Below are 14,575 nucleotides of genomic sequence, written 5' to 3'. Positions count from 1 at the left end.
CCCAGACAGCCTTCCAGAATTTGCTTCCTTATTTAAGAAACTGAACTTGGGCAGCAAATTATGTGTTAAAATATTTGCCTAGAGCTCTGCTGCCAAGGGGACCCTTTAGGCTGAGTGTTAAATGTTACCCCGCTGCCTGCACTGCAAATATTTTAAACCTGAAGATAAATAACGGCTGCCTCGTGGAATTTGGGGCCAGCAATGGATGCACAAGCCGAGTGCGGAATTGGGATGTGTGGGCTCCTTGACCAGCTCTGGCCACACCCGTCCCGGGACCCGCTTGAGAGAGTGTTCATGGAGGAGAGCGCTCTTCTCTGCGGGCAGGGCCCAAGCCAACACTGAGTAGCGGCTAAGTCAGAGCTTTGACCTGGCGCCGTTCAGAAAAGGCATATAGCCCTTGGGAACATGTTTTCAGGAAACATGCAGGCTGTGAGGGTGTAGGATGTATTTTTTTTTTTACAAAAAATAAATGTCGGCTGGGTGCAGTGGCTCGCTTCTGTAATCCCAGCACTTTGGGAGGCTGAGGTGGGATTACTTGAGGCTGGGAGTTTGAGGCTAGCCTAGACGACGTAGCAAAATCCCTTCTCTACAAAAATTTTAAAAATTACCTGGGTCTGGTGGTACCCCTGTAGTCCTAACTGCTTGGGACACTGAGGTGGGAGGATTGCTTGAGTCCAGGAGTTCGAGGCTGTGGTGAGCCCAGATCGCATCACTGCACTCCAGCCTGGATGACAGACCAAGACCCTGTCTCAAAAAAACCCAAAAAACAAAAAACCCATGTTGCTCCAGGGTAAGGCCTTGGCAATTGTAGGTGTCTTCCTGGACTGTTTTTCCCTCAGCTACCTACAGGGGGCGGGCACAGGAACAGTGGGCTTGTGAATTGCAAGCCGAGCACACCCCTTCACAGAGGAGGTGGCTTGCACCTTACTCGGGGTTGCACAATCTGGGAAGAGGAGGATTTGCACCTGGACCCAGGACTTTCCTTTCCTGGTTGAGAGAATTTTTTTTTTCTTTTGGTCTGCATGGACATTTTTGTGCCTTGCAAGAGGGCCTGTGGCCTGACATTCCTCGTCCTCCTGCATTTTCAGGAGTGTGCCAGACCCCTCTGGGTTTGACGCCTCCAACTCTTGTCTGCATGCGATGCTGCACGTGTTGCTTTGAATCATAATGCAGCAGCAAGACAGTGCTCACCAGCTTCCATTGTGTCGAGCTGTCCTGTGAGCCAAGCATCAGGCTTTGTATATATCACCTTATTAAAATAATGTGACTTAATTAAACCAATCCCAGAGAGGGCAAGTGACTTGTTCATGGTTCCCCAGCTGCTAAATGGTGGAATATGGATTTGAACCCAGACAGGCTGGCCTCAGAGCATGTGATTCTTTTCTGTTTGTTCTCTGTCATCCCCGACAGTCCCTAGAATGTGCATCCAGCCATCTGCTGCTTGTGTGTGTCGTTACTTAATGACTGTCTTTATTTCGACAACTTGGTGCCATCAGCCCCACAGCACTCCTCTACCCCAGTGTCCCGATGGCTCCTGTACAGTTGGGTTCTCTGGTAACCTCTGGATGTGGCTAGAACGTGCCGGCCGGTGGTTTTGCTTTCTATGGGGGTGGATGGTGTGGTCTTCCATTCAAATCTGATTGGGAGAAGAATTAAGAGGTGGGGAAGCCGTCCCAGGGCTTGCTGACCCCACTGACCCCGCTGCCTACCCGCTTTCACCTGGCACCGTTCCTGGCTCTCTCACTCCTCTCTCCGCTCCACTGGCCTCCCTCTGCCCCGCACCCTTCCTCCTCCCACCCATCCCTGCTCTGCTCTGGCCTCCCCTATCCCCTTGAAGCCCCACAAGACTCCTTTAATCTCTGATGTGGAGCTGAGCTATGTGCCAGTCCATGGTGGCCATGCATTTAGGTGAGCCCCACCTCCACCCTGTGAGGTCGGAGAGGATGGGGTTCATGATATTCAGGCTCCTTATGGGCCTATGAGGAAACAGAGGCTCAGGCAGGGGACAGGCCTTGGCCAAGGTGACTCACGTTGGGGGGCTGAGGGGTACTCGAGCTAAGACTGGAACCTGGGTCCCTGACCAGCCCCAGCCCAGGATGTTGGCCCTTACTGCTTAGCGTATCCTCTCGGGCATTCATTTATTCATCTATTCACTCATTCACCCACTCATATTTATTAAGCATCTTTTCTGTGCCAGCCTTTGTGTAGGCTTTGAGGCTGCCAAGATAAATAGGGTCGGGAGCACTCTTTATGTTGTAGCAAATGTGCATGTGTTTTGCCTGGCACACAGTAGGCACTTAATAAGTATTTGTGGAATGAATGAAGGAAAGAATGGGCTAGTGTGTACGTGGTTGTTGACCCGGGTCTGTCTCACGCCTCTCAAGCTCTGCCCTGGGTCTGTCTGTCTTGGGTGCATGGGGGTAGCTCCTGGCCTCCTGCCTTCATGTTGTATACTTGGCCACGAGACTCCAGAGGTGGGACCCCTGATGGTCCCTGGGAGATTCTCAGGGTGCCCAGGGCTTCGTGCTGGCTAGCTGACTCCCAGGACACCAGGGTGAGGAAGAGGCATCCTTCTCGGAGGGTTTTTTTTTGATTTGCGTGCTGGCCAGGGGCGGAGAGGGAAGGGATACTGGTTGGCTGATCCTCTCCTAGCTGGCCCTCGGGAAGGTGAGGCCCTGGTGGCCCTGGCTCATGACCTCACGAAGCCCTGCTGAGAAGGTAGGAAATGTCCCCTTCTCAGACCTGGCAGCCTGTGGGTGTCCTGGTCCCCTGGAGCCTCTCCCTGTTCCCCTTTTCCTGGCAGTGGACCCAGCCAGCTGTCCCCTGCCCCGTGATTTCGCAGGCATTCCCTTTCTGCCTTTCCATGTAGTGGTTAAGAGTCAGGATCAGCTGGGTGCAGTGGCTCACGCCTGTAATCGGGAGGCCAAGGAGGGTGGATCACCAGAGGTCAGGAGTTCGAGACCAATCTGGCCAACATGGCAAAACCCTGTCTCTACTGAAAATACAAAAATTAGCTGGTGGGACATGCTTATAATCCCAGCTACTCGGAAGCTGAGGCAGGAGAATCACTGGAGCCTGGGAGGTGGAGGTTGCAGTGAGCTGAGATTGTGCCGCTGCACTCCAGCCTGAGTGACAGTGAGACTGTTTAAAAAAAAAAAAAAGAGTCAGAATCTAGAGTCAGAAGATCTGGGTACAAATCCCTCTGCCCTTCCTGGCACGTGCTTTGCATGGGCTCCTGAGCCTTGGCTTTTTTCCTCATTGACAAAGTGGGCGAGTTCATTGCACCTACCTGCAGAGTGGGGGTATCCATTGTACCTACCTCATATGGTCTCTGTGCCCATCGAAATGGGGCGACGTGAATGTAAAATGGTACCAGGAGATGCTTACTCAGTGCTCAGCTTCCCCTCGGGGTGTAGAGGAGGCTGTGCCACCTCCCTTGGTCCCTGGCAAGGCCTCTGCTGCTCCTTCCCTCCAGGGGGCATGAGGCCAGCTCTCTTGCTGCACAGGATTCCTGCAAGGTCCGCTGTCTGCTGTCAGCATCATCATCTTGAATCCAAGCCCTTTCTTAAGGGCAGTAGCTCAGTGGCTTAGGAAAATTCACTACCTTTACTTTATTTTTTGAGACTCTTGCTCTGTTATCCAGGCTGGAGTGCAGTGGTGCGAACATGGCTTACTGCAGCCTCTAACTCTTGGGCTGAATCAATCCTCCTGTCTCAGCCTCCCAGGTAGCTAGGACCACAGGTGTGCACCACCATGCCTGGCTAATTTTTAATGGCTAATTTTTAAAATTTTTGTAAAGGTAGGCCCTCATTGTGTTGCCTGGGCTGGTCTCAAACTCAAGAGAGCCTCCTGCCTTGGCCTTCTAAACCGCTAGGATTACAGCACTTACGTGAGCCGCTGAGACCGGCCTGAAAATTCAGTACTTTCTAATGAAACATAATCAAGGTGAAAGGTTTTGTTATTGCCTCTCTTTGCTCATAGAAAGTCCACCAGGTCCATATCTTGGGTTCAGGGAAGCTGAGTTTGGGTGGGTGTGATGTAGTGGGATTTCCTGGTGTGGGTGTACCCTCTTCCTCCTGGCTGCAGGAAGAAGCTGGCAGGACAGGGCAACCCCATCGTATGTGAAGTTGAGCCATTTGAGATTGCCAGTATTTAACTTTTTTGACCTAAAAAGATGGCTGCTTTATATGGTTCAATCTAATACTTATCATCAGACAATAAACCGCACTGTGGCCCCTTTCTCTCCTTCTGCCTCCACCTGTGTGGGTTTCAGAGACCTGCTTTTTTGAAACCAATCAATTCATTCACTCATCCATTCATTCAACATTTAATGAGCCCCTACTATGTGTCCATCTGTGTGCCAGGGGTGGGAGAGGTGGCACTGAGCTAAAATAGACACAGCTCCTACCCTCATGGAGCTTATAGTCTGGTACAGAGGGAGAAGGTCGGCTATCCATTGCTGTGTAACAAACCATCCCAAAATGTAATGGCCTGAAGCAACAATTTATTACTGCTTCTCACAGTACTATGAGCTAACTGGGTTCAGCCGGCAGTCTCACTGGGCGTTTCTTGTACGGTTGCAGCTGCATGGGATTTGGGGCTGCTGTCATGCAAAGGCTCCTTGGGGTGGGATGTCCAAGATGGCGTGCTCCCATGGCTGAAGTTGGTGCTGGAAACTGGGAGCTGTTGACTGGAGCCCCATGTGCTCTCTTTCCACGTGGCTTGGGCTTTATATAGTATAGCAGCTGGGCTCCAACGGGGAGTGTCCCAGGAGACGTGGTGGGGAAGCTGCAAGCCTCCTTCTGACCTAGCCTCAGAAGTCTGGAACAGTACTTCAGTTGCAAGGAGCCGCTTGAACTCCTTGCCGCTTGAACTCAAGGAGCCGCTGAGGCTGGCCAGCTCCGAGGGGGACTGTGGAGGAGAATTTGGTCCCTCCTTATGGTGGGGGAGTCAAGGTCTCCTTGCAGAAGGGCAAGTGGGGTGAGAGATATTGCTGTGGCCGTCTGTGGAAATACAGCTTGCCACAGAGAGATAGAGTAGACAGATCAGCCCACAAAAGCATGAGTGTGCATGATGCTGAGTGTTCTGACTGCAAAGGGAAGCGAGCCCTGGGGAAAGAGTGATGGGGCTCCGAGTTCCATGGGTGCCCAGGCTTGCGGGGATCCTGGGGAGATCTTCCTGCCAAAGATTGGGAGTAGGAAGTCCTGGACCGAGGAGACTTGGCAGTTTACGGGGTTGAAAGATGACTGCAAGGCTGTGGAGATGGGTGATAAGCGAGAGAGGTCAGCAGCGCCATTACTGAACCGAACGGGCCATGACCAGGACCCCACATGGGACTTTGAGGGGATTTACAAACACCCCAACACCTGGCTCTGGTGTTCACTGCATCTTGCTGTGAGGAAACCATGTAGTCCCGTGGTTGAGAGTCACATGCGGTGGGCTGGAAACCTGGCCCCGCCACTTCCCTGTGGCGTCACTTCCCAGAGCTCCGCTTTCCTCACCTGTAAAATGGGGATGTGATGGCATAAACTGGTAAGATGCCTGCACTTGATGAAGCATTGAGTGCTTGATTCATGGGCAAAAGGATCCAGGTGCCCATATCAGAAAACAGTTGTCCATTGTGGAAAGCGTGGGCTCTGGGAGGTAGGGAATCATGTCAGCTGGACGGACGGGTTGGTGTTCACAGCACCAGGTTGGTTTGTGTCCTGAGCACGTGGCCCTGAGGGTGAGGCCCCTGATTTGAAGTCCGTTTGGCTGGGGCCTTCCCTGAACGTGCTGTCTACGTGCTGCTGCAGGCGGCCTCCAGGAGGACAGGGAAGGAGCATGAGGGAAAGGAGCTGTTTCGGGAAGCCCTACCCAGCTCCGGAGACCTCTGAAGAAAAGCATTGAGCTGTTGGCCTTCTCGGCCTGCTGAAGTTGCGTCATTGGGCTCCAGGGTGACTGGAGGAACCAGTGGGTCAATTACAGTTCTAGCCCAGGTTGTAGAAATGAGCCAGCACTTGTGATGGGACTCACCTGGCAGGGCAGGTGTTGGGCCTCTGGGCTCTGCTTTCTCTGAGTTTGCCCAGGTGATGTCCAGGGACCTGTTGGGGGAAGGGTCTGGGGCTGGGCGGGGCAGCACGCAGGACAAGCAGGGCTGGGTTGGAGGAGTAGGGAAGGTCCAATCCATTCCATCCCCAGGGCTTACTGAGCAGCTGATCAGGTGGGCCTGGAAAAGAGGAACCTCAGAGTCTCCAGGTAGGACTGATGTCCTTGGAGCTCCGTGTTCTCAGAACTCCCACCTCCTGGGCCTTGGAGAAGTTCGGGCTCCAAGAGGCCCTGGGACTTCTGGAAGGTGTGCTGCTTAATGAACACGTGAAAGTGCAGATTCGATCCTGTCATGGCTTTGGGTGGCCTTGCAGAGGCTCAGCTTTCTCATCTGCAAGTGGAAAAATAACACCATTTATTCTTTTGTCTTAAGGTGAGGTTCAGAAAGTCCTGGGCATGAAAGTACCTTGCAAGAGACAAACCCTGCCTGGGGTGGAGGCCTTCCTGTTCTCCAGCGCCTGATTCTGCTGAATCAGCAGAGGGGCCTTGGGGCACCAGGAAGTCCTGCTCCCCAAAACTTCTTCAGGCCCCTGAGTTTTCCCTCTCTGGCATCACCTTCCTGAGGGTCAGGCTGGCTGACCTCTTGACCCCCTAGGAGCCGGAGGATAAGTTCCGAGCCTTTGTGCGGCCCGAGCTCGCCTCTGTGTCCATCCCTTTCTGCACAGCCACCCTCCCTTCCCATTAGTAGCCGGCCGTAGGGGAGGTGACAGTTGCTTAAAACAGATTTATACTCTTGGATGACTTTATGGGTTTTTGCCTTATAAAAACCTGAGAGTTGACATTCTGATTTATCTACTCCCGAGTCAACAGGATGTACCAGATTTAAAGAGATCAAATGCACTGTGATGTTTGTGGTTCCAGTTGTGGATTAGATGAGCTGTTATAGAAAGTGCTGCCAAGTAAATACGGCAAAAAAATAACGAGGGGGTAATTTAAATACGTCTATTAAATTGTGTGTTAAGTAAAGTAGCACAAGTGTGGTGCTGATTGTAACTTATTATCTGGAGAGTTGGTGTAGTAGATAAAGCCAGAATTACGGCTCTTTTATTTTCGCCTTCTACAGACATTTTTTTTTTATTAAGGAAAGACTGTAAACGAGGAATTTCAGAGACGGGTGCTTGACTGTGTAACCATGGTTGTGTGATGACTTATAATATCGAAGGCTCCGAATGATATTTCTCATTGCTTTGCCTTCTATTTCTTGCCCTCGCCACAGCGGCAGATCAGATTCCCTGAGATAAATATGCTGCCTGGCTTTTAATGGGATTTCTGTATTGCCGGGAGTTGGCGCATTCTGATAATAAAAGAACCTAAAAACTGTACATCCCTTAATTGGTAAGAAGAGAGATGTTTTGATGGGCCACAAATGGAAACATTGATTTTTACTGCCTCCGTGCAGTTCCAGGCGGCGTGTCGTGCAACGTTCCCCGCCTTGGAAGGAAGCAGCTGGCTCTCCGATGAGCTGATTTGTGTTCCCAGGTTCTTGATGTCAGGTGCTTGGAAGGGCATGTTCTGTGCAGATGGGAGAAATAGAGCCCTTATAACATTATCTGTTTGCAAATTGAAATATTCATAGGACTGTGGTTTCCCCCTTGAATCGAATGCATTCTTTGCTTTGCGTCTCTCTCTCTTGCTTCAGCGCCCGGCCCTCGGGGGGTTACAGGTTGTGCACTGAGCCTTTTCCTGTAACTGTGATGTTGCCTGTACACACATGTACGCACAAGTGCACATGCATGCACTTTTATGTATGCATATATGTTTTCAAAAACACTTTTATGCATAATAGGATCTTTCTTTGACTTAAATCAGCACTGCTAGTTTCTGGATGGGTAGATCTGTTTTCCAGTATGGGCTATGGGAAGAAACAACACACACTTTTATTTTCCAATCCAAGGGTTTCTGTTTTTTTTTTTTTTTTTTTTTTTGAGACAGAGTTTCACTCTTTGTCACCCCGGCTGGAGTGCAGTGGCACTATTGGCTCACTGCAACCTCTGCCTCCTGGGTTCAAGCAGTTTTCCTGCCTCAGCCTGCTGAGTAGCTGGGATTACAGGCATCTGCCACCACGCTTGGCTAATGTTTGTATTTTTTTAGTAGAGATGGGGTTTCACCATGTTGGCCAGGCTCGTCTCGAACTCCTGACCTCAGGTGATCCGCCCCCCTCGGCCTCCCAAAGTGCTCACAGGTGTGAGCCACTGTACCCGGCCAGATCTCTGCATTTTAACAGGCAAATTTTATCCATTGACATTTATTAGGAATACTGATATATTCTGTGTATTATATTTACCATGCTGCTTTTGCACTTAGATTTACAAGTTCTTGCTGTGTCTTATTAATCTGTAAGATTGGGGCTGTGCTCCATTTCCCACAGTTGTGCAGGGAAGTGAACTAGACCAGGAGTCACAACATTGAGCTGAGCCTTTATAGGGTGCTGGGGCTGTTGCTTCTTCTGGCTGGATGCCAGGTACCTTACCTGTGAGATGGGAATAACAAAGCCGTTCCTCTCTGCAGGGGGTGGACCACATGATCCCTTGAGCCTTGAGTTTAGGATGTGCAAGGCTGTGAAATGGGGCTGTGCATATATAATGGTGGCTTTGAAGAAGCACCGAACACAGCACAAATGCAAGGCATCATCATGGTCACAAATTTGCTTTTCCTTGTAGATTAGCCACTCTCTGCGCAGTGCTAAGCATAGCTGCTGTTTTATTTTAAAGAAATCAGCCAGATCTTTCCAACACTGATTCTCGCTCTCTAGGCCAGTACTAGGTCACAGGTGAGGGGTTAAACACAGTTTATTTTATTTTATATTTTTTAGAGATAGGGTCCAGGCCCAGGCTGGAGTGCAGTGGCACAATCGTAGTTCTCTGTAACCTCGAACTCCTGGTCTCTAGCAATCCTCCTGAGTAGCTAGAACTACAGGCACATACCACCATGTGGTAATTAAAAAAAAATTTTTTTTTTGTAGAGATAGAGTCTTGCTATATTGCCCAGGCTGGTCTCGAATGCTAGGTCTTAAGCAGTCTTCCCACCTCGCTCTCTCAGAGTGCTAGGATTGTAGGTGTGAGCTCCCATGCCCAGGCTGGATGCATTTTAAGCTTGAGGTTCGACCATCCATGGTTCTTCAAACGTTTGCTTCTTTTATTTCATAGTTGGACATATTTGCAAAGCACTGAGCCAATGTCACTGCCCTGGGAGGCCTGCTGTGTGGAAGGTGAACTTGGATAAGAGATCTCCAGGCTCTAAATTGCAAGGCTGTGGGGAAAGCTAAAAGTTTAGGTGTGTTAGGAACAGCTGATGGAGGCTCTAAAAAGGTGTGTGACAGAATTGGGTTTTTAGGAGACAAAATACTAAGGTTTTTCACCTCTCTGATGGGTCACGACCCCTAGCATCCATGCACAGAGGGGAGATGACAGGAAACCCCCTAGAAGATTTGCACCAAGAATTAAAGAATCTAGTTGAGAATTACGGCACCACATGCTACAAAAAACCCCATCTATTAATATACCGAGAGGTGTCAAGGATAATGGACCCCGGGAGGTAGAGTAATTAAATGTATCTTAATAAATGCCGGGCGATTCTTTTAAAACCCTTTCCCAAGACCCCATCAGCTGACATGGACTGTATTCTTCCTGTTGGCAGGAGGCCTAGAAGGAGAGCCAGAGTGCGATCGGAAAACCAGCCGTGCGCTGGAAGACAGGAACAGCGTGACAAGTCAAGAGGAGAGAAATGAGGATGATGAAGACATGGAGGATGAATCAATTTACACCTGCGATCACTGTCAGCAGGACTTCGAGTCTCTGGCAGACCTGACGGACCACCGGGCCCACCGCTGTCCTGGAGGTAATGCAAAACAGCCCCGGGACTCTGACAGGTGGTTACACGGGTAATTGGACATAGCAACAGCTTGAAGCCTCAAGTGAGATTAAAGAATTAATAATGTAATTTTACAGTTAATGTCATTTTATTGTGGTGTCTTGGGTACCCTGTATCCGCCTTTTAAATACAATTAAAAATAAAAGCAACAGCTTTCTGGCAGGCAGGAATTAGATGGTGATACTCTGTCCTGGCACCCCCTCCCCACAAACTGTGCTCTAGTACTCAGGCCATGAGTGGGTGGATCTGTACCCTGAATTTCTGGAAGCCTTTTTGGAAACCCAGCAATTAAGAGGTTGTTAGTGTAAAGTTAAGCAGTTTAAGTGTGGAAAGCTGCGTAAAGGAGTAAGCTCTGAGGCAGGGCTTGTGATGGGATGAGGAGAATTTCAAAGGCCAAGGACAGCCTGTGAGAAAGGGAGATGGTTCCACCTCTGTGCTTGACCTCACGCTTCTCTGGAGTAGGAGGAGAAGGGTAGCTGGGAGCTGCTTCTGCTAGATTTGACTGGAGCTCTGTTCTCCATTGTCAGTGTCTTGGAGAGGGTGTGTGAGACCAGTTTTATAGGAGCTACTGAAGACTTCAGGAGTTGTGTGTGTATATGTGTGTTTGTCTGGGGTGATTGGGGTGGGGGTGGGAACCAGAGGGTCTGTGCGTTCCCTGGGATGTGGCAGCCATGCTACAGGGATTGACACATTTCTGGGCTCTGCGATCTGCAGAGGGAGTTCATAGCATCTGTGTTCCTTACACAGCCTTCCTGAGCTACCTTCCTCCATCACGGTTGTTGATGAAACTCCTTGGATGCTGGTTTGTGGGAGAGGGCTTGAAACCTCAGGCCAGCATTCTAAAGGGAACCCATCACCTGTTTAGGGGAACATTTAATGGTAGGGATTAGATTGGCACCCAGATTTCTCACTTTTTCTACTCCTCATGTCATCTTGGAATTTTGAAACTAAGTGTTTGGGGAACTGCTATGATTTGCCCTCTAGTGACACCTGTGCCTGCACAGCTCTGGCTAGACCAAGTCCCCATCTCAACCTCTGGAGGTAACATATTTTTTTTTAAAAATAGCAGTAATAATAATAGTAATAATAATAATAGACCTAAGAGAAATCTTATAGTTTTGGACATTTTGGAATCCAGTAATCCAAATGCCAGTAATTTGGAATCTGTGATATTTCAACCAGAGGCAGAGGTGATGGTTAATTTTCAATTCTAAATCAGAATTGGAAGGGACCTATGGGGTTAACTTTTTAAGTCTCCTCACTTCCCCAAGAAAGAGAGGGAAAGGTGATTGCTTGGCCGAGGTCACACAGCTGTTTGGTGGCCAACCTAGGACCTCCTCTGGACCCTGGGCTATTGACCCTCATCCTACTTGAGGAATAATATTATAGATGTTGGTATATTTTTTGATTTAGCCAAGAATTGACATGGAATCTTAACTATAAGAGAATGAAATATTGCCACTTACTTTAAAAACAATCAACTAATTGATCTAATGACAAGTTATTCTCTTTATTTTCTAAATGCAGGAGAACAGGTCATTCTGTGTAGTTATTAGAGTGGGGCCATAGGCCCTCTGCTAAGCTGTGCTTTCTTAAGTCCCTGCAGCCCTTAGAGGCTGCCCCTTCCTCTGGTCCTTCAAATCAAGGAGATTCTCCTGTCTTTCAGTCTCACTTTGTTTTTTTTTTTTGAGACAGAGTCTTGCTCTGTGGCCCAGGCTGGAGTGCAGTGGTGCAACCTCAGCTCACTACAACCTCCACCTTCCAGGTTCAAGTGATTCTCCCGCCTCAACCTCCCGAGTAGCTGGGATTACAGGTACCCGCCATCATGCCGAGCTAATTGTTGTATTTTTGTAGAGACAGGGTTTCGCCATGTTGGCCAGGCTGATTTTGAACTCCTGACCTCAGGTGATCCGTCTACCTCGACCTGCCAAAGTGCTGGGATTGCAGGTGTGAGCCACGCCCAGTTTCGGTCTCACTTTTAAGAATGGTGGCATTTCGAGGTGGAGAAAGGAAACTGGGAAACTGGGCTGTATGTGGGGGTCTGAGCCAGAAATAAGAACTGGGAGCTAATTGTGCTTTGGTCCCGAGAAGGATGCTTCTCCCAGTGGCAGACCCTTCTCTCATCCCAGCCTCTGACTCTGGCTGAAATCCATGGCAGCCCTGTTTGCAGGGTCCCCAGCTTGTCCTTATCGATGCTGGTTGTATCTGCCAACACTCCTGCCCTAACAGGACCCTGCTAACGACCTCCATGGGGATGCAAGAGCTAGGAATACCCCCAAACCCTGGAGCTTCTGAAGGGAGGCAGAAATTCCTTGAAAGAGTTAGGAAACAACCTTGCCTAAGAGCATCCCTGAGAAACTCATTACCTCCTGGTAAAGGCGTGACCCAGCCTGGGATAGTTTCCTAGACGTGTGAGGAGTTATTTTCCCCCAGGTCTAGGGTTCTTAGGATTACTCAAGGATGGGATAAGCCACCGGGAATTGTGTATGTATTATTTAAAACAGTTCCCTACATGGAATGCTTTCACACCCTTCTATTGAGCAGTGATTTTCAAACTGTGTTCCCGGAGGTATCTCGGAGGCTATGGTGTGGTGTGTTTGGGGGATAGGAGGTGAGTACTGGGGCCTGTCAGATGAGGGGCCTCTGATATCCAGCCCAGTCAGAGCGATTCACCTTAAAACCCTGTTTTATACCTGGGGCTTTAGCACAAGATGCTGTTTGAAAATTGGCCTCTGGTTTAAAGGTTTGGAACTGATATGAACATGCAATCGCAGGCTCCCCCTGGCCATGGGTCTGCTGGACGCTCACCACTGATCACTCGATAGAAGTCACCAGCCCCATGATGTGCTAGGCGCTGTGTTAGGGATGTTATGGGTGGATGTTGCTGCTCTCATGGAGTGGACGTGCTGGAGGAGAGATGGGCACTTGACAGCCCAACAGACACCTTGTCTGAGAGGGCCGTGCTGGGTGCAGGCTGGGCAGGCCACGATGCCCTGCAGATGTTTCTGGGGGTCTGCCAGCTGGGCTTGGGGCAGAGGGTCTGCTCCTAGGCATCGTCACCTGGGGCGTGAACAACCCTCCCCCTCACAGGGTCTGTCGCTGCTGGGATGTGGAGGCAGCCTGTGCCTTCCCAGTGGGTGTGTACCGGCAGGGTCAGCCCTTGCCAGCTGTTGGCCTTCTGGGGAGAACGCTGTGTGGTGGGGTGGCGGGGGTGTGTTTGTGGGTGGTGACTGTGAATGTGGTTCTTCCTGAAAACTGCTTCTGCAGAGTGAGCGCTTGACTCTCTTTCTGTGGCAGTTAGGGTGGTGGTGAGGGGGAGATTGGGGGCAGCATTTTGCTCCTTCTGAATCTGGGAGAATAGCTGTGGTCAGGTTTGGGGTTTTCTGAGGTGGGGGGATGCTCATCCCTCAGGGGTGGGAGGGGAGCCTCATGCCAGAATGGCCACGATGTAAGCCCCCCCGCCCCCAACCTGGGGCCCACCCCCTGAACTAAGGGGCCCTCATTTCCAGTTGGGAGCTTGAGAAGGCACCTCGCCTGTTGTTCCTCAGCGGGAGTGGCATACGGTGCCCATGAGCTATTGAAGCTTGGGCTTTAAGATCTCAGATAGCTCCATCAAGTCCTGTTCCTCTCTCCCTCTCTCTCTCATTTGTGTCTGAGGAGAAACCAACCTTAAACCTATAAGGTGTCAAACATTGCATTTTTATGACACAGACTGAAAAGGGCAGAAATCCAGTCCTCTCCATTCATTCTCCCGCCCTGACGTCTGTTTGATCTTTCTTTGTTCCTCTCCAGCCCCTGGCCATGGGATGCCACACGTTTGCATGCTTGGGGTTGTGAGCACACACGTTTTCACAGTCTGTGTTTGTCATGTGACATGTTATGAGCAGGTTCCCATGTTGTTTCCTGGTCTTCGCCATTTTTCTTTCTTTTTTGGGGGGCGGGGGCGGATCTCTGTGTTTTAAATAGCAGTGTTCAAGGGCCGAAAGCTTGGGTTGCAGGTAGTGCGTTCATACCCTATGAAAATATTAAATTTAGACTAAGATGTCTGTAGATGAGACTTTTTGCAACGGTGTAGATAAAGGCTGACTTGGTAAGTGTGATGTGCTTGTCTGTTCCTAGTGGAGACATCGTTTGTGGCCACCAAATCAGGAGATGGCAAAGGATTTGGTGGCTGTCTGAACTGCCGAGGACGGGAAGTCCCTGTCAGTTCAGGTCTCACTGATTCAAATCGCACCGGAACAAATAACATGACAACGTGTGAAGTGTTGGCCAAGCAAATTTGGTCCTGGAAGCTGTAGCAGGGAGCGTTATCGTCATATTCTAGGAGCCAGGAGGACTTGCACTGCTTTAGGAAGTTTCTCTGGGAACTGCCTGGGGTACCGTAGAAGGAGGTGCGAGAGGTTTGGCTCGCCCACGGGCTGATTGTGTTTTTTATGTGCTCACTGAAGCCAGTCACCTGTGGGCCTGTAGTCTGGATTTATCGCTTCCAGGTACAAATACTCCCTTTTAAAGACACTGCGATCTAGGCTGACTGCTGCTTTGGCCTGAATTAAGAGGCTGGCTGCTGGAGGCCGTGTGGGAGCTCCCAGTGCACTGTCATGCTTGAGACCTGACTTTC

The 14,575-nt window shown here is 50.1% G+C and overlaps 1 protein-coding gene across 3 annotated transcripts in view; it reads left to right on the top strand.

Annotated features, from left to right (window-relative positions):
- Window positions 1-14,575, top strand: part of ZNF423 (zinc finger protein 423) — a 359,963-nt gene that overhangs the window by 112,954 nt on the left and 232,434 nt on the right. For all 3 annotated transcript variants that reach the window (XM_064383040.1, XM_064383041.1, XM_012472246.3), the window contains one exon: window positions 9,724-9,924. In XM_064383040.1, the coding sequence (XP_064239110.1) occupies window positions 9,724-9,924 (201 nt within the window). The remainder of the gene's footprint in view (window positions 1-9,723; window positions 9,925-14,575) is intronic.

The sequence above is a fragment of the Aotus nancymaae genome, unplaced genomic scaffold (genome assembly GCF_030222135.1).
Source record: "Aotus nancymaae isolate 86718 unplaced genomic scaffold, 86718_ANA_hifiasm-v0.15.2.pri h1tg000030l, whole genome shotgun sequence".
In the NCBI taxonomy this organism is placed as follows: Eukaryota; Metazoa; Chordata; class Mammalia; order Primates; family Aotidae; genus Aotus; species Aotus nancymaae.
The sequence above is the reverse complement of the archived record's forward strand: the minus strand, read 5'-3'. Positions and strand labels throughout refer to the sequence as shown.